Raw genomic sequence first — 17,614 nt, forward strand, 5'->3', positions numbered from 1 at the left:
GTTCGCGTCCATTAATTGATGCTAAGTTTAGAGCCCAGCCAGCACACTTTTACTTAAATATTTCAGCCATAAATCGGAGGAGAACCAGAATCTTAATTAGCATAAATACTCGAACATGATCGGTGGTTCGTGTCTGGGTCCTAAAATATATGTTCTTCTGGTTCCTTGCGCTATAAATTTTGGCTAAACAATTGCACATTTTTCTAAACGGCCAACCAGATGTCGGACAAGTGAACTTCCTGCGAATGGCAATTCCAATAGCTCTATAAATGCCGCTTAATATGCAGACTAATTTATGACGATGATCGCAAACGAAACTGTACGACGACAATCGATGGATATATCGATTTAACGATGCTGTGTACGGTGGCTGGGGCGGGGAGTAACTTGTGTTAAACATTTTTACCTAATGAATTTAACTGGATCTCAAATATTTTTGTTACTGGCTTCTAGTTTGAATACTTAAGGATCAGGTTTGGTTAGGTTTGGGTATTATTTGATCATTGAATAAGCGAATACAACGATTTCATGTTCGTTTTTTGACAGAAAAACTTACAAGAAGTATATTTTAAATCATTTTTAATTGATTGGTTTTTTGAAACAATATCTAATGACAACAGGCTTTAAGATCTATATCCAAATCATTTTATCGTTATCGTAATTGAAATATTACACGATTAATATTGTAGCAATTGAATCAGATCATATCAATGATCTGTTAAGAGCGACCAACGAATGGGTCCATCAATAGCTGTGTGTTTTGGATGATGCCGCTTCTTGTTTTGCTCTCAGCGGGAGGGCCTTGAATCGGGCATATCGAATGGATGGAACAAGCGTGTGATGTATGGCTTAAGTTAATCGATTCCACATAAAAATATAGTTTAGCCAAGCAGAAGTGCATGCTGAGAGAATCGATGGATGGCACCCATGATGGAATATCGTTAAGGCAGCAACTAAAATGCTAATCGATCGATGCCCAAGCAGACACAAATACGATTATCTTTCAGACAATATACTCGCACGCATACACATAGATGCCAGTATATGGAGATATGTACATGTACATACTTACATATATGTATGTTGCTTCCTCTGTTTTGCATAATACCCATGCACCCATACACAGAAGAGAGAGAGATAGAGATAGTGAGATACGTATAGCCACAGACAATTTTGTGGTTACGAATCTTGTATTACCAGCTGAGGTATCTGCTAACTGATGAATTTTATACAAATTTGATACACTCGAGGTGAACTTGATTTTGTTTGGCGGTGTTGTTGCTGCTTCTGCTTTGGCTGTTTGTTGTTGCTTGATGTTTTTGGGTAGAAGCATCTATGTCTAAATAGAGATACATAGATACCATGCAGAGGCAGAGGCAGAGGCAGGGGCAGAGCGACAGAGTCCAACGAGTTTTGTTCGCCGTTTTTTATTTTATATGAAAATTCAAATTAAAGCTAATAAATACTTAGGCGTTCATTGTGGCTCAGACCCGAGCTAGATGTGGCTTTATCTGAAATTCATTAGAAAACTGGTCCAACTAACCTTCGAGCTGTGAAGAAGCCCCACCGGGAGGGTGCGCGGGGACTTCAAACTGATTGACGTCTTCGGATTGCATAATCCAATTAAATTGGCGATAAGTGCCTGAGATGTGGTGTCAAGTCGAGTTAATGCCAAGACATTGGGGCAAGGATTCCATGGCTGATGCGATTGTGGTGCCATATAGCCTACTTTTTGGGTGGGGGATCCGCACTCAGCCCACCCCACCTCACCAGGGTGTCTGTCTGAGCTTGTTGCCTTCTCTGCCTTCTCAAAAAAGAAACATGGCCAAGAAATGCGGAAGCCAGCGCAGACACCTTGCCGTGTCGGCTCTTCTGGGAATGGTTGGATGTGTGGTCTGGGACTTCAGGCAACAAATCAAAAACGCCACAACTGAAATTTATGGCTCACTGGTAAAAATGAACTAGTGGCTTGTGGGGTGCCACTGCCAGTGCAGAATCGTGTTCGCATCGCACGCTGCTAAGATCAGACTCTTCACAGGCCACCGCATCTCCAGACATCGATAAATAACAAATAAATGTAAATATCGGGTCTGGCAAGTGCGTCAGTTTCTGTTACCTCATGAAGCTCCTTTTTGGAAGACATGAAATGGGATTGGCAACCTTAGCTCGAAGAGAGTAATACTCTTCTTGAACTGATGGATAATTGTACCTAGCGAAGAACATTGGAGCCTTCCTCTTGGAGTTTTCCTTCTTTTGACTGGATATTCTTCACTTCCCCTTTACATATATCAAAGGGTATGCATGAATAAAAGAAACAGGACTGAGAAATTTGCATTTAAATTTTAGTTTTCGGATCCGAGATTTTCGGGCATAGAATTGTCGCTGTCAATGTGGTGGTCGGCCTACAAGATGCTCGAATAAGTAAGTGGCTATATATTATGTGCTGGACCAACGAACCAGTTGGCTATTGAAATGAGGCGATATAACCAGTTGGTAGCCACAGTTCCCAGTCCAGTCCAAAACAAATGATTTTTATTCGAAATTAATTTTCGATTTGTGTTTTTCTCCTTTTTTTTTGCCCAATCCGTGTAGAATTTATACAGCCCCATCTTTGGCTTAAAGTCTGATCTGTAGCTCCATTTCGTATATTTTTATATGTATCTAATTTGTATGTATTTTATTTTGAATTCAATTTTAACTTAAAAGTCGGCCCATCAGCCTTGTGACCGAGCGACGCGTGTGGATCGAGTTGAGATGCTCCAATTTCTGACTTTATTTGTGTGTTTTTTTTTTTTTTGGTCAAGAGTGTTTCAGTCTCACATAAAAAGTATCTTTTTGTTTTAGCTATTTCTTCGCCTTAAGTGGGCTAATTTACAACCTGGCTAAGATGGCAGAGGTGCAGAGGTGAAGTGCACTCTCGAGATGGCCATTAATCAAGTCAAGAGTCTCGGCTCAAGTTCCATTTTGGGGCACCTTCCGTTTTGACCCAAGTCTCGAGATGTTGTGTGCTGTTTGGTGTCGCTGTCGTCTTAAGTGAATAATTGGTTCAATTTCGTTCTTGATCTCCAACTGCCAGCAATGTCATCGTAACTATATGCTGGTCGGACAATTATCGAAGCTTTATTAATGGTGAATCTGTTGGCATCTTATAGATTCTGGATAAGATGAAACACCCGAAAACTTTCGCTTTGAAAGGCCAAGCCAGTTTGTTAAACTTTCAAGGGTCACTCGGTTATGTAATGGCTCGACGCACCACACAGCAGATTCTTCTGGGGAACAGGTTTGCCCCCACCTGTCCCCCGGTTTTCAGCGGTGTGAGTGTGACCCTCAGCGATTCCCCCAAAATCGTTCGGGTGTCTCATTTAACGTGGCAAGGATGCCAATGGCAATGGCCCGCAATCGTGGCCCATAAATTGCTAGCAAAAAAAAAAAAACGAAGCAAACTGGTTAACGCTCGCCTGCCGGTGTCCTTGATAAGGCTTATTAATATTTTTGGTTGTTTCGGTGTCTCTCGGGCGGGGAAAAACACGTTTACTTCGGTGGCCCGCCTTTAATTTGGAATTGAGCGTATCCGATCCACTGCAGGTTTTTGATTCGGGTACATTTCTCAGATATACGCGAATTGCAAATGGTATTTATTCATCGAATCGGAATATCCATTAACGAAATACCGTTAGCCAATTGTTTATACGATCGACAGCGGCTGGGTGTAAGCACTTATTAAAACATTTTAATATTCATAAATTATCATCGTCGGGTTCTGTATCAGTATCAGAGCTAACTGTTATTGATATTCATCGAGCAAATTTGAGCGGACAGTTGTTAAAACAATTTATAACAATTTTATCGGTTTATCTTAAAGATTTTGCACTCGATAAATAACTTTTATTTGACTTAATGAAGCGTCTTTAAATGTTGAAAGTCCCATCCATTCTAAGATTTATCCTTACATGCATTAAATACAAACCCAATGGGTAATTTATTGGTCGTGTCAAGGCTTGGATGAGTCCTTGGGGGTTTCCTATTCAATCTGTCAAACTTGAGATAAACTTCCCATGAATGAAAGAACGAAGTATAATACAACAAGTTCGTTGACTTCTTTTATGAAATATTATTCACATTTATCACAATTCACTTTTAAAGAGGATTACATCATAATGCATATATAAATATATTGGCAATAAACTAAAAAAGATAAAATTATATACAACCAATAAATAGTGGATTTCATTTATGTTCTAATTAAATTCTTCTTCTATTCATGTTTTGGTTTCTGAATAATTCCCTTTAGAATTCAATGAAGTACTGATCTTTTTCAAATAATATTATCGCATAAAAAAAATTCTTTTTCTTTCCATCCAAAAATTCCCACGTCCTCCCGCCCAAAACTTTCCTTTTCGATCTCTGAAGTTCATCTAAAATTCAGCCAGAACCTTCCATTTCAACTTCCTACACCAAAGATCCAAGCCATTTTCATAGTCACAAACAAAAACTAGAAAAGCAAAATGGGGAAACTAGTTAGTTTGGTTGGGTGTTTGTTTGGATGCCGGATTTACATAAATATAAATCTTAAGCAGAAGACAATATGGACCGCCTTGAGTTGAGGTTGAGCCGTATAGAATCCGCCGCTGAGACGCGGACAAATGCCTTATGTATAGGGATACATTTGCATAAATCATAAGCACAATTAACGATGTTGCGGCGCTTGTTCTTGGCCAGATGCTGACGCAGGTGACGTGACATTTGACTCGTAAATTTATACGATTCCCGCCGCTTAGATCCGCCAAATTTGAATAACCACGCACTCTGAGACTTTGTCTCAGATCGGTCTCGATCTCAGCCTCATCCATCCTACTCGCACAATGCGTATGTCTTTCGCGGGGCAAGAGGCCTCTTATAAATATTCAGTGGAGACTCTTTCCTATCGTTCTTCGCTGAACACTTTTCATTAGGCTCGAATTGTCGGAACTCGTTGCCAAGAGACTTGATTTCAATTTTAATGGCCTGTGCGTGAGGGTATTTAATTTGCACTGGGATTAGATAAGCTCGGCGTACTTCTACCTGAATGGAACCTGGCTATAGAATGTCTTCAAATCAAGAGTTCCATGACAGTCTTTTAAGATCTCATTGAGTTTAGCACTCATTTCAAATGACTCGATAAATGAAATCAAATAGGGAATAGGCAATGAACTTTTTTCAGATGAGCTCCTCAACTGAAGAAAGCGGGCCTAACTATTCCCTGTTCTTTGCTGTTACAGGTCTTTAATGTTTTTAGAAAGCCCTCTCAGAGCTTCCTTCCTGGATGAATTGGGAATGGATGAGCTTACTAGTCAAAGCAGTTTCAAATTATCTCTGATGAAAAATCTTTGTGTTAAGTCTAACACCCCTCGGAAATAGCTGGGAGTCGAGATCTGGTTGATAAAACTGAAACCGAATCGACATTTCATATTCATGATTTCCGCACCCAAGACAAAAGCCGCCCAAGCAGCAAACACCCAAAATAAACATAAGCTTCTATTTAATTTTAAAAGTTGCTAATTCTCTTATAGAACAAAGAGGAGGAGGGGCTAAAATATCATGTTGAGAATCTGGTTAGACGGGCACATGTCAGGGACATGCTGACTTGGATTTGACAGTGGCGTTGTTTCGTAATTTCGAGCTGGATTGTCCTTCGATGGAGACCAAAATCCGAGGCAACGAATTCTCATCGCCGGCATGGAATAACAACGTATAATCGACTGTCGCAACGACCGATGATTTGACACAAAAAGGCTTTTCCTCCAGCCGGTATTCGAGAAGTTTTCAGCACAAATAGAGAAGAAAAAAATCACTTGAATTTCCCGCAATGACAAATTTGAAATGTCAGCAGTCGTCGCCAAGTGTCATTGCCTCTCCGGAGGTGACGAGGAGGAGTTGGAGATGTGCAAAGCAAGTTATGACCCGAATTGTTGGCCAGCTGGAGGTTTCTCACTGCTTATGCAATTACAGCCGAGAATTAATTACCGCCTGACGGCCGTCTTTGTCCACTTAGAGGGTGACTTCCTCAAGTCTCGAAGTCTCGTCTGGGTCGACTAATTACGCGATGATCTCTACCACAGACCGCCCATGAATGGCCGGCCACGCACTGGCACTGGCTCTGGCCAAAAGAGTCCAGCCATCTGCAGGGGCTACTGGAGGAGGAGGCTCACAACAGTGGGCGTCTGGCTGATTGGTTCATTAAAATCCAAATGTTCGGCGTGACTGCTTTTCATGAGCTCGAAAATTAATAAATTCTAGTTATTAAGCATAAACAAAATACAGCAAAACTGCAGGCGATGACAAACTCTGACTGAAACTCGTTTCGGTGTCAATCGCTGAGCGGCAGAAGAATGATCAGCCGCTGCCCCAGTCCCAGCCTCCGCCTCAGATGCAGTTTTTTTGGAGTTGGGGGCTTCTTCGAGGGGCGATCTCTGATGAGATTCTCCGAGATGTGTGTGCGTCTAAAGGTCATTCGGTTATGCGAGTCAGAGATGGCGGTGCCTACCTTAACATTCAACTCCATCTGCTGACCCCCAGACGCACGCACCCAACATCGGGCGCGAAGTCAACCGGTTCATGTTCCTCGGGCGAAACTGCATGTAGGCCTAAGCCCAAGTCCGGACGGGGTAATTGCCATTAGCCAACGCCTGATCTTCTCACATTTCTCAGCTCTACTACGAGTATACTATGCTATTTGCCTTGGCAAGCTCCGATGGGAGCCTTGACTCGGCGCAACTGACAGTCGATTGATGAAATTGATGAAATTTTTCGTCTCTGCTCGAAGCTCATGCTGGGCATTTTGCATCTAAGCCGTTTACAAAATTAAACGCTGCATGACAAAATGTTTAACACTCGATGGTACAGTGATAGCCCTCTAAGAGTGGATTGCACTCACCGATTTACTTCACTGGTAGTTCGATTTGCTTAAGACAGCTTTCACTGGTATTTGCAAGCGTCTCTTAATCCAAAATTTAACGAAAATATTCAGAAATCTGGTATGAGTACACTGCACGGTATATATATGGTCCGTTTTGCTTTATAGAGCTTTGGCTGTACATATAAGCTTGTGAATGCCTAAATCTATACCAATCTACTTGTTTCTTTTAGAGATCTCTCACTGTAACCTAAATCTGCTCTTATGACAAAATCTCAATGAAATTTGATTACTGAAACCTTCCCGTTCGCTTTTGGGGGTTCTCACTTTACCTAAAAGTTGGAATTTTGGCAAAAACTGACCAAAAAGCATCTGCATAGTGTGTTTGCCCAAATCAAAGGCAGCTAAATAGTAAAACCAACAGCAAATTGGCCAAGTTAAGCATGCGGTAGTACAAGTAAGTATCTGGTGCTTCTGCTACTGCTGCCGCATCAGGTTTGTTATAATTGCTGCTTTAGGGCTTACTCGAATTTGGCCAACTGATGTTAGCCGTCTGTTAACTCCCAAACATCTCAAGCAGAGACAGCAGAAGCGACAGCAGCGGCAGGTCTGGGACTGGTTAACCGCCTGGTCAGCCTCGGCAGACGTCGCGACGGCGCTGGCAGAGAGCGCCGCATCTTCATCTTAGCCGCTTTCGGTTTCGACCGCTGCCTTCTTCTCCACCTCTGCTGTTGCTGCCACTGGTGGTGCCGCTGCTGCTGCGGTCCGGGGCGAGTGTTAACAGCTGTCGCCCAAGTGAAGAAGATGCCTCTGCCTCTGTCGCTGCCTCTGTCGACGGTGGCGTTGCGGCGTTGCTTTTCGGGCAGATGGCGGGTCCGAGTATATATAGAAAATCTACAAGTTTTGATGCTTTAGTTGGTATTCCACACTCGACCTAGAAGTTAAACCAACTTAGCTGGGCATCGATCAAATTCAATTGACCATTGAATTTTGATACGATCGGTCGCGTCGTCTTCTTAGCCATTCCGCCAAGGATTACGCACGAAAAGGATTACCTAACGAAATCGGGATTAATAAATCAGCAAACCTCCAGTTTGAGTCTATAGCAGCTGTCCAAAAGTGTACACCATGGTAAAGCCACTCAACCTAGTTTCAATTGAATCCGTCCTAAAACAAACAATAATATTTTGTGTGCAAAAAGTGTCCAAAAAACAAGTGTCCCTCGGTGTGAAGACAAACAAGACATAGACAAGACAAGATAAGAGTTTCGCAAAGGGAAGAGTATCTGCAACATCGCAGAAGAGCAACACAAACAGCCAGGGAAGCAGGCAAATAAATTGCTAAAGCACCGACTGCAGCTCGATTCCAATTCCAATCTATTTGCATTTTACATTTTAAAGATTGTCGGATCTGCGACCAAGAGCTATCTCCGGCTCTGCTGTCTCTGTTGATGCCAGTTGACATTTAAGCCGCTAAAAGTGGTTGACCGTAGAAATTTTGCAAGTGCCAAGCAAGTCCCAAGCTCCCATCCGATCCGATGCGATGCGATGCGAGTGGACTTCGTCGAACGAGTGCAATGTTACGCATGCGCCGTGTGGCCGCCCACAGAGCCACAAATCATCTTGGCTCGGATCGCCTCCGCTTCGGCCAATAGTAGCATTTGCGTATTAAGCCATTAGGATGGCACCAGCTGCGTTCTGCCACTTTGGTTGGTTTGGCTGCTGTTTCTATGTCAGCATTGACATGACTGAAGATGAAATTAAAACGTGTTTTTTTTTTTGTTTTTGTTTTCTGTTTTTCATAAATACATTTCGCTGGGGCTTCTGACATTTAAAAGATTGGTAATTGGCGTATTTAGGTAAATAGCCATAAAAACAATTACCTCAAGTTATATTCTAGACATTGCCATTGAGCTAACCATCAGTGTACCAGTTGTCCAGCCCAAGACCAAGATATTCTTGGCTATCTTATGTATCGCTAAGTTGAGTGCGAAATTGTCAGATTTGTACACTTTCCAAAGATCTGTAGAGATCCTAGCTCCGAGACTATTTGTTGCTCCGTTGCGTCTGTAATAACTGTCTTAAGGTCTTGCCCTTGAGTTGGCTTTACCCTCGATCCAGTCTGAATCGGATTAATTAGCTGCTCATTAGCATAATGGTAATAAAGCCAGCTTCAAGATATCGATGAAACACAAGTGTCCTTTCACTTTCGCATTGACAAAGCAAGATAAATAAATATAATATTTTCTTTTTTAATTGCTAACGATTCTCATCTCATAAGTCAAACACGATCTTATGGATTTTAAAATTCTTTTTGTGTGTGTGTGTGTGTGTTTTTTTTTAATAAAATTTCAAACAAGTTAGAACTGCCAAACGTTTGGGTTCATTAGCATAAATAATTTTTGAATCATTTACATTCAAAAAAGTTGAATATTTGTCGAAATTAGCAAACATTCGGAGGCAGTAACAAAAGACAATGTAGTGGTGCTCATCGCTGTATTTGTTATAATCCAACAGATTTGGTTATAAACGACACTCGAAGCTGTTTTTTTTTATTTTTTTTTTTATTATTATTTTATGGCTGTGCGTATGCTAATTTCTGACTTTAGTTTTTCTCCCTATTTTTATGATTATTATATAATCATTGTCTTGGTTCTTTTGCGTAGAACTGGTCTGTCTCTCTCTTCGGGGAAGGTCCGGTTTCTGGCATAATAATCAGCTATTTATATACGAATCTCTAAAAATTCTGCGATGGGTGAATTGAGCTCATCGACCATCGAGTATCAACCAATTCGACGACCACTTTCATTAACGTTGACAGAGGCTAGTCGATGACCTTGCCGCGGATAGCCACAGCGACAAATGCAAATGAATACTCGAAACGGAATCAACGGAAGCCATAACTCAGAGCCAGAGATCTGCTTCCTCAGCTTCAGCAGGTTGTCGTTTGTCGCTGAGCATCTTCACTCGTCATCGCTGTGTTCCCATTATGCATTAGCATTATGTTTTAATCACACGAATCTGCGAAATTTACTAGGTTTACAGACCAATCAATGGCGCCTCAGAGCAAGCCTCGGGTGGGGATGGGGGATCGCTATCCATGACCTAGAGATGCTAATGACTGTCAAAGTTGAATGTCTGTGTTAACATTTTCGAGTGATTTTCAATGCATTTATGGTAATGTGTCTGCGACTGATTTGAATACTTCACCCCAGACTGACTCGGGCTGAACTTTTCGAAGAGTTTTGAACCGCAGGCCATAGAGGCAGACGACGGCTCGGTTTGCCTTGCCTCGTCTCCGATTCGGGCCAAGCTGCCACTAAGCGTGAAGCGGCGATTAGTTCTTATAAGGCGATCGGGCAATTAGCCGCAATCAGCCGCTCGTTAGAGCCAGTTGTTAGTCGGAGACACTTGAACCTCTGCCACAAGCACTACGAGCACTACGACCGAGAAGCCATGCATCTCGATTTATCTCTACTTATTCTTAACCGAGTCTCCTTTCCCTTTCCCCACAGAGAAGTGCACTCTACGTCTTGGCGCTCTGCGCTGTGGCGGTGGCCACCACAACGGCCGACACGCATGTGGTAAGTAAACCCCACCCCCCCGAAAACCCACCTCTGAAGCAGATTCCCGACTAACGAGTCCGTCCATTACAGCGCAAGGTCCGTGCCGCCGACGGGTACTTCTACCCCACGCCGAAGGTGCCGTTCGATCTTCCCCCTCGCACCACTGAGGCGCCCTACACCCGTCCGCCCACGACGAGGCCTCCGGTGACCCGTCCTCCAACGACGAGGCCCCCGGTGACGCGCGTGCCAGCCACGTACTTGCCTCCAACCAATAAGCCAGCACCACCGGCCACTACTCGAGTGCCTCCACCACCACCACCACCAAGGACTCCACCCCCAACAAGGCCACCAGCTCGTCCTCCAACTCCTCCCCCAACCAGGCCAGCGACTCGTCCTCCAGCAACGTATCTGCCACCCACAAACAAGCCTGCCCCACCGGCAACCACTCGTGTGCCTCCTCCTCCACCACCGCCAAGGACTCCACCCCCAACAAGGCCACCAACTCGTCCTCCAACCCCTCCCCCAACCAGGCCAGCGACTCGTCCTCCAGCAACATATCTGCCACCCACAAACAAGCCAGCACCACCGGCAACCACTCGTGTGCCTCCTCCTCCACCACCGCCAAGGACTCCACCCCCAACAAGGCCACCAACTCGTCCTCCAACACCTCCCCCAACTAGGCCAGCGACTCGTCCTCCAGCAACATATCTGCCACCCACAAACAAGCCAGCACCACCGGCAACCACTCGTGTGCCTCCTCCTCCACCACCGCCAAGGACTCCACCCCCAACAAGGCCACCAACTCGTCCTCCAACACCTCCCCCAACTAGGCCAGCGACTCGTCCTCCAGCAACTTATCTGCCACCCACAAACAAGCCAGCCCCACCGGCAACCACTCGTGTGCCTCCTCCTCCACCACCGCCAAGGACACCACCTCCAACCAGGCCAGCGACTCGTCCTCCAACTGCACCACCAACACGTGCGTCCACTCCAGCACCAACCTACTTGCCACCCACCAACAAGCCAGCACCTCCAGCAACCACACGACCACCAGTGCGCACCACTCAGCCTCCTACCAGGCCCCCAACTCGCCCACCCACACCCCCTCCAACACGCCCACCAACACCACCACCAACAAGGCCTCCAACTCGCCCACCAACTCCACCTCCAACATATCTGCCACCCACTGCTCCCCCAACCACCCGCAGACCTCCACCACCACCCACCAGGCCAGCAACCAAGCCCCCAACTAGGGCTACAACTCGAGCAACAACTCCTGCGCCCACTTACTTGCCACCCACAAACAAGCCAGCACCACCAGCTACCACCCGTCCTCCAGTACGCACCACTCAGCCTCCTACCAGGCCACCAACCCGCCCACCCACTCGCCCACCGACTCCTCCACCAACATACCTCCCACCCACTCCACCACCAACCAGGCCACCAACTCGCCCCCCAACTCCTCCCCCAACACGGCCACCCACTCCTCCACCAACTAGGCCTCCAACAAGGCCACCTACTCCTCCCCCAACCCGCCAATCCACTCCTGCACCAACGTACTTGCCCCCCACGAACAAGCCTGCACCACCAGCAACCACCCGTCCTCCAGTACGCACCACTCAGCCTCCTACCAGGCCGCCAACCCGTCCCCCAACAAGGCCACCAACTCGGCCACCCACTCCCCCACCCACATACCTCCCTCCCACTCCACCACCAACCAGGCCACCCACTCGCCCCCCAACTCCAGTGACCAGACGTACACCACCACCAACTCTGCCCCCGACTCGTCCTCCGACTCGTCCTCCAACCAAGCCCCCAACCAGGGCCACAACTCCCGCACCTACGTACCTGCCACCCACGAACAAGCCAGCACCACCAGCTACTACTCGTCGTACTCCACCCCCCACAGTACGCACTCCACCCCCAACTGTGCGCACTCCACCACCGACTATCCGCACTCCACCTCCAACGAGGGCTACTATCCCACCAACAAGACGCCCATCCAGCACCCCAGCACCTACGTACTTGCCCCCCACGAACAAGCCTGCACCACCAGCAACCACCCGTCCTCCAGTACGCACCACTCAGCCTCCTACCAGGCCACCAACTCGCCCACCCACTCGCCCACCCACTCGTCCACCCACTCCTCCACCAACATACCTCCCTCCCACTCCACCACCAACCAGGCCACCAACTCGGCCCCCAACTCCACCACCAACTCGTCCCCCGACTCGCCCACCCACTCCTCCCCCAACTCGCCCACCCACCCCACCACCTACTCGTCCTCCAACTAGGCCTCCAACTCGCGCCACTACTCCTGCACCAACCTACCTGCCACCCACAAACAAGCCTGCACCACCAGCAACCACACGTCCCCCAGTACGCACCACCCAGCCACCAACTAGGCCCCCAACTCGTCCACCCACTCGCCCACCCACTCCCCCACCAACGTACCTGCCCCCCACTCCTCCACCAACCAGGCCACCAACTCGTCCACCAACTCCTCCCCCAACCCGTCCACCCACTCGGCCACCCACCCCTCCCCCAACCCGTCCACCCACTCGCCCGCCCACCACATACCTGCCGCCCGTCACCACCCGCGTGACCCGTCCACCCACGCCACCACCCACTCGCAAGACCACCATCTACATCCCACCCCCGACAAGAGCTAGTGTGCCCCCACAGACGACCAAGCACCAGGGCTACCAGTACCCGAAGCCCAACATCCCCTTCGACTTCTAGATCTCGAAGGAGATCTAAGAGGTCAGAGAGCGTCTCTGGCAGCGCAATAGCTACTATATGTCTAGGGCTAGATATTGTAGATCTAGTCAATACAGTGTAACGATACTTCAACGCTTCGGGGGTGCTAGTGCTTGTGAGTGCTAGGAACCACTGGAGGCGCCAGCAAGGACGAAAATTGTTTGTTTTTTTTTTGTATTCGTATTTTTGTAATTAATGAATCGCATACTCATACAACTGGGGATCATTGTTTCTATACGGTGTACCTATGTTGTACGGCTAAAAGTCTATCCAACTCTTGCTATGTTCTACCAACGCTATCGATCGACGTGTGTCTGTCTGTTGCCTATAACAGACAAGCACACAAGCTCAAGACTATATAGCTCTATATTACGATTAAATAAACCTTTATTCGGATTGCTGAAAACCTGAACAATAAAATAAGATTTTCGAATATTTCCACGCATTTTCTCTTCCATCCCATCAATTGGACAACGGGAAATGAGCCCAGATCATGTCCGGGAGATCTCGTGGTCTTGTTAGCTTTACATCTATGGAGGGTTTCGAAAATGTTGGCCTCTACGACTTTGTTGGATGTTTGTTCCATACACTATACTTGGCTGATGTGCCTTCTTGTATCCTCTTTTATTTGGTTTTAGTTTTCTGACAGAAATGAGCGTCTCTTTGTATACCCAATGTATAATTTAAACTTACTCTTATCACGGCATTGGGTAAAGATCTCCTCCCCTTCGAGGTCTTGCTCTTTAGGAATCCATGAGCAACTGCAAAATGGAGATTCCTATCCGTCAGGGCATGAGCACTTCGGATTGTTTAGCAGTCAACTTGGATTTCTAGTCATTTCGCTGCGATCTTGAGCGTTTCATGGTCAATGCGTTTTTTAATATCTCTTTCTTTTGCACATGCCGGCAGCACGAAGGCGCCTCAGCAATTAATTTATTTGTGTACTTGTGCAAGTATTTTGCTTTCGCAGGCGCAAACTCTATTAAACTTTCTAATTAAGCGGTCGCCACTCGCTGATATTTATATATCTATATCTGCGGCAACTTTTTAGGCGCTGCTAGCGCCCAACTGCAGACAGTCGTCGTTGCGATCCGCGATGAGGCAGAAGTCGCGCCAGGTGCCCACATTCACAGAGCGATAGGCAAGCCGAGCGGTTCGAGCAGCAGCCACCAGAGTCCGGAAAGATGTCCATGCAGCCAGCCCCAACAGGAGATAACGAGTATAGAACGCGGCAGAGTCCTGGCATTCTTCTAGCCACAACCAGGGGCAGTCACTGGATTATGGGCCTGTTATTCGTCCACACAATTGTATGTAAATTTTGGGTTCTTCTGTTCTTCCGGTGGGAGTATGTATAGGATTTGGCAATCGAGATTTGCTTTTATTTCTTGCAGATGTCTCTCATGGTAGTTAAGGTCGCCTCCACAGCAGCTCTGTATCAACACCAGCAACAACCACTGCAACCACTCAACGACATTGAGTCCACAGCAGAGACGACACCCAGCGACAGGGAGACCCAGAGCCTGGGCCTGAATCAGAACCAGAGCCAGATCCAAAGCAGCAGCGACATCGAGAAGATGCGTGCCAAGTTACAGCAACTGCAGCACGAGCAGCAGCAAGAGTATCTACGGCAACAGCAGCAGCAGTTGCAGCTGCATCTGCAACAGATGCATGCCACGGGAGCTGTTGGCGAAACCGCCTACTTATTGGAGCGTGCCGACCACGGCGCACCCGCCCCTGCGCCCATCTACGGAACATGGCGCACGAAAGCGAGACGGCCCCCACACGCCACCTCGGGCAACGATGTTGACGATGGGCATGTCTACGAGCGCCTGCCCAAGCGATCAGCCACCATGACACCTCTTCGTGGCGTGCTGCGCGATCAGATGCCCCGCCCGCCTCGCCTAGCCACCCAGGACACGCACCACCCCCAGATGTCCGGCTCTCCACCGCCGCCGCCCTCAACGTCCCTGCTGAGGCGCCACTATTCCGAGACGCCGGGCACTCTGGCGATGCGGGAAGACTTTAAGCCGAAACCCTTCCACTTTCCCTACGACGGTCCCATGCCCGAACAGTTCACCAAGGGCGAGGCGGAGAAGGAGCAACGCCCGCGGCCAGAGGTGAACAACATCCAGGACATCCTGCAACACCTACACATAAATGGGTTGGGTCCAAGCAAGCTGCCACCGATGGTGATGATGCCCACGGGCCTCCATATTGCTGGAAGCTTCAAGAACCTTAAGAGCAGCGGTATCGGGAACTTTTTTCGCAGCAAGCGGAACAAGAAGCAGATGCAGTTCAGCATCCCATTGCCTATATCAATGGGCCACATGCCAATGCCAATGCCAATGCCCATGTCGATGTCCATGTCCATGCCGATGGCCATGCCAATGCCCATGCAGTGGTACGGCCCGGGAGTGATGTCCCACCAGCGCGTGGCCATTGATCAGTTGTATCCGTACAAGCCACGCTCGCCGCAGGACATCAATTTGCTGGCCATGCAGCAGCTAACCCCCAACAAGAACGTGTCCAAGAAGAAGAATAAGAAAAAGCACCAGAACCAGCAGCACCAGCAGCAGCAGCAACAGTTGACCCAGGGCAACCACAATCTCCTGCTGGAGCACGGCAGTCAGCAGCACTACGTGGCCGATCCTTTTGGCCAGCACCTGCCACAGCCAGTGCTCGGCCTAAATGCCACACGACAGCCGCTGCATAAGCGCATTCCCTTCAAGCTGAATCTGGACATCTATCCGGTGATGCCTCCCTCGCGTCCCGCCTCAGTACTCCGCAATCCTTTCCAGCAGGAGTACGCGATGCCTTCGCCGGCAGCACTGACTGGAACCACGGCCGCCGCCTACCAACATCTGGGTCCCGGCGTCTACCAGACGCCATTCAAATTCCCCACCCAGGCGCCCCATCCAGGCCATATGCAAATATCCTTCCCCGACCAGGCCCCGCGACTTAGCCAGCAGCAAGCTCTCTATCAGTCTCAGGCCCACAAATTTCCGCCTCCCAAGAGCGTGCATCCCGATGAGGCCATCTATGGACATGGTCCGGTTTATGGACATAGCCTGGCGCAAGGACAAAATCAGGGCCAGAGTCATTGGCAGGGCCACAGCCATGGCTATCCACAAGGTCAGGGCTTGGCTCACGTTCAGGCTCTGGGTCAAGTTCAGGGACAGGGTCAGGCGATGGAGTCTCAGTCTATAGAGTCTCAGACGAGCCCCATTATGCTCCATCTGAATGTCTTTCCCAAGCAGAAGCCCACGGCGACAATACGCGCTTCCACGAATCCGTTTTACAACAACAACTTGAATCGGAACACGATCTACTCGAGTGATCTGCCCCCACCCAATCCCCCGAGCCCCATCGAGCCGCGTCAGGCAGGCAATGGCTCTGCAACACCGGCAGCCACTCATCCGCAACACCATCATCAGCAACAGCAGCCGTCTCAGCAGATATCTCTTAATCAAACCCAGCAGCATCATCAACCGCAAGTGAATCGCTCCAGTTCCATCTCTCGCAGCGACCACATGCCCCTCATCGACTTCGAGCATCCGATTGTGGCCGCCGACTTGCCAGAGGCGCCACATCCAGCCTCTCTTGTCAGCCACCGGACCGATCATCGCCACCAAAGGGCGCAGGGTCATCACCCTATGGATGAGCACTTTCGGTACCAAAAGAATGCTAATATCGAGCAACTGGCGGCCGAGGCACAGACAGCATCTCTCTTCCGCTTTCCCGTCGAGGATCTGATACAATTCCACGTGGACGATGCCCTCTAACCATTAACTGTATTAGCTGTATCACTTTTTTTTTATTCTTCAGTTAGTGTAGAAGTTAAATCATTATAAATGGTTTCTATTACAAACATATTCAACAAAAATAGTATGAGGGCATTCATCGACTCAACCATTGAACAAAACAATAGTGCCTTGCTGAAACCTGAAGGCTTGGTTCTTTTTTCTTTAAATGAGCCTGCAAGCAGGTATTTTACTAAACCTGAAGCTTTGGTTCAAGCAGTGCGCCGCTGAAACCGGAGGGCGTGATTCGTGTTCCCTATATGCCTAAAAGTATGCAGCGCATTTTCTGTGTAAGCCCAAAAGTACTATTAGGTTTTTCCCGGCTTAGGCATTCCATTGCCAATCGTTTTGCGAAATGGGACACAAACCAAAGCCAGCCGGCAACAACAAGAAACCAGTACTCGGCAGCAGCTGAGAGCCAAGAACGGGCGAGGCGGCAGCACCACAGCAACAGGTAAGAGTCACCTACCAGACAGAAGGTAAACAGGCGTCGCTCCGTCCAGACGTTGCCGCGCTTCGAACTCGAATTCCGCCGTCCGTGAGTGAGACACCAGATACAAGATACAAAAACATACAAAACGGCAAAAACAAGAAGTC

At 47.9% G+C, this 17,614-nt stretch overlaps 2 protein-coding genes across 2 annotated transcripts; both read left to right on the forward strand.

Annotated features, from left to right (window-relative positions):
- Nucleotides 1–9,944: 9,944 nt before the first annotated feature.
- On the forward strand, nt 9,945–13,199 carry LOC113566462 (proline-rich extensin-like protein EPR1). Its single transcript, XM_026992114.1, has 5 exons — nt 9,945–9,968; nt 10,407–10,475; nt 10,548–10,642; nt 10,784–12,301; nt 12,464–13,199. The coding sequence occupies exons 1-5, from the start codon at nt 9,945–9,947 to the stop codon at nt 13,197–13,199; spliced, it is 2,442 nt and encodes an 813-aa protein (XP_026847915.1).
- Nucleotides 13,200–14,401: 1,202 nt separating this feature from the next.
- Nucleotides 14,402–16,999, forward strand: LOC6601391 (nuclear receptor coactivator 6). Its single transcript, XM_026992115.1, has 3 exons — nt 14,402–14,524; nt 14,609–16,270; nt 16,391–16,999. The coding sequence occupies exons 1-3, from the start codon at nt 14,402–14,404 to the stop codon at nt 16,997–16,999; spliced, it is 2,394 nt and encodes a 797-aa protein (XP_026847916.1).
- Nucleotides 17,000–17,614: the final 615 nt, after the last annotated feature.

Source organism: Drosophila persimilis, unplaced genomic scaffold, assembly GCF_003286085.1.
Source record: "Drosophila persimilis strain 14011-0111.01,24,50 unplaced genomic scaffold, DperRS2 tig00000700-arrow-arrow-pilon, whole genome shotgun sequence".
NCBI lineage: Eukaryota > Metazoa > Arthropoda > Insecta > Diptera > Drosophilidae > Drosophila > Drosophila persimilis.

Excerpts from the sequence above, each read along its gene's own strand:
- LOC6601391 (XM_026992115.1), top strand. The coding sequence starts at position 14,402 with ATGTCCATGCAGCCAGCCCCAACAGGAGATAACGAGTATAGAACGCGG. Across the intron at positions 14,525-14,608 it reads TGTTATTCGTCCACACAATT|ATGTCTCTCATGGTAGTTAA; the intron begins GTATGTAAATTT and ends TATTTCTTGCAG. Across the intron at positions 16,271-16,390 it reads CCATCTATGGACATGGTCCG|GGACAGGGTCAGGCGATGGA; the intron begins GTTTATGGACAT and ends GGTCAAGTTCAG.
- LOC113566462 (XM_026992114.1), top strand. The coding sequence starts at position 9,945 with ATGGCGCCTCAGAGCAAGCCTCGG. Across the intron at positions 10,476-10,547 it reads CAACGGCCGACACGCATGTG|CGCAAGGTCCGTGCCGCCGA; the intron begins GTAAGTAAACCC and ends CGTCCATTACAG. Across the intron at positions 10,643-10,783 it reads GAGGCGCCCTACACCCGTCC|GACTCCACCCCCAACAAGGC; the intron begins GCCCACGACGAG and ends ACCACCACCAAG.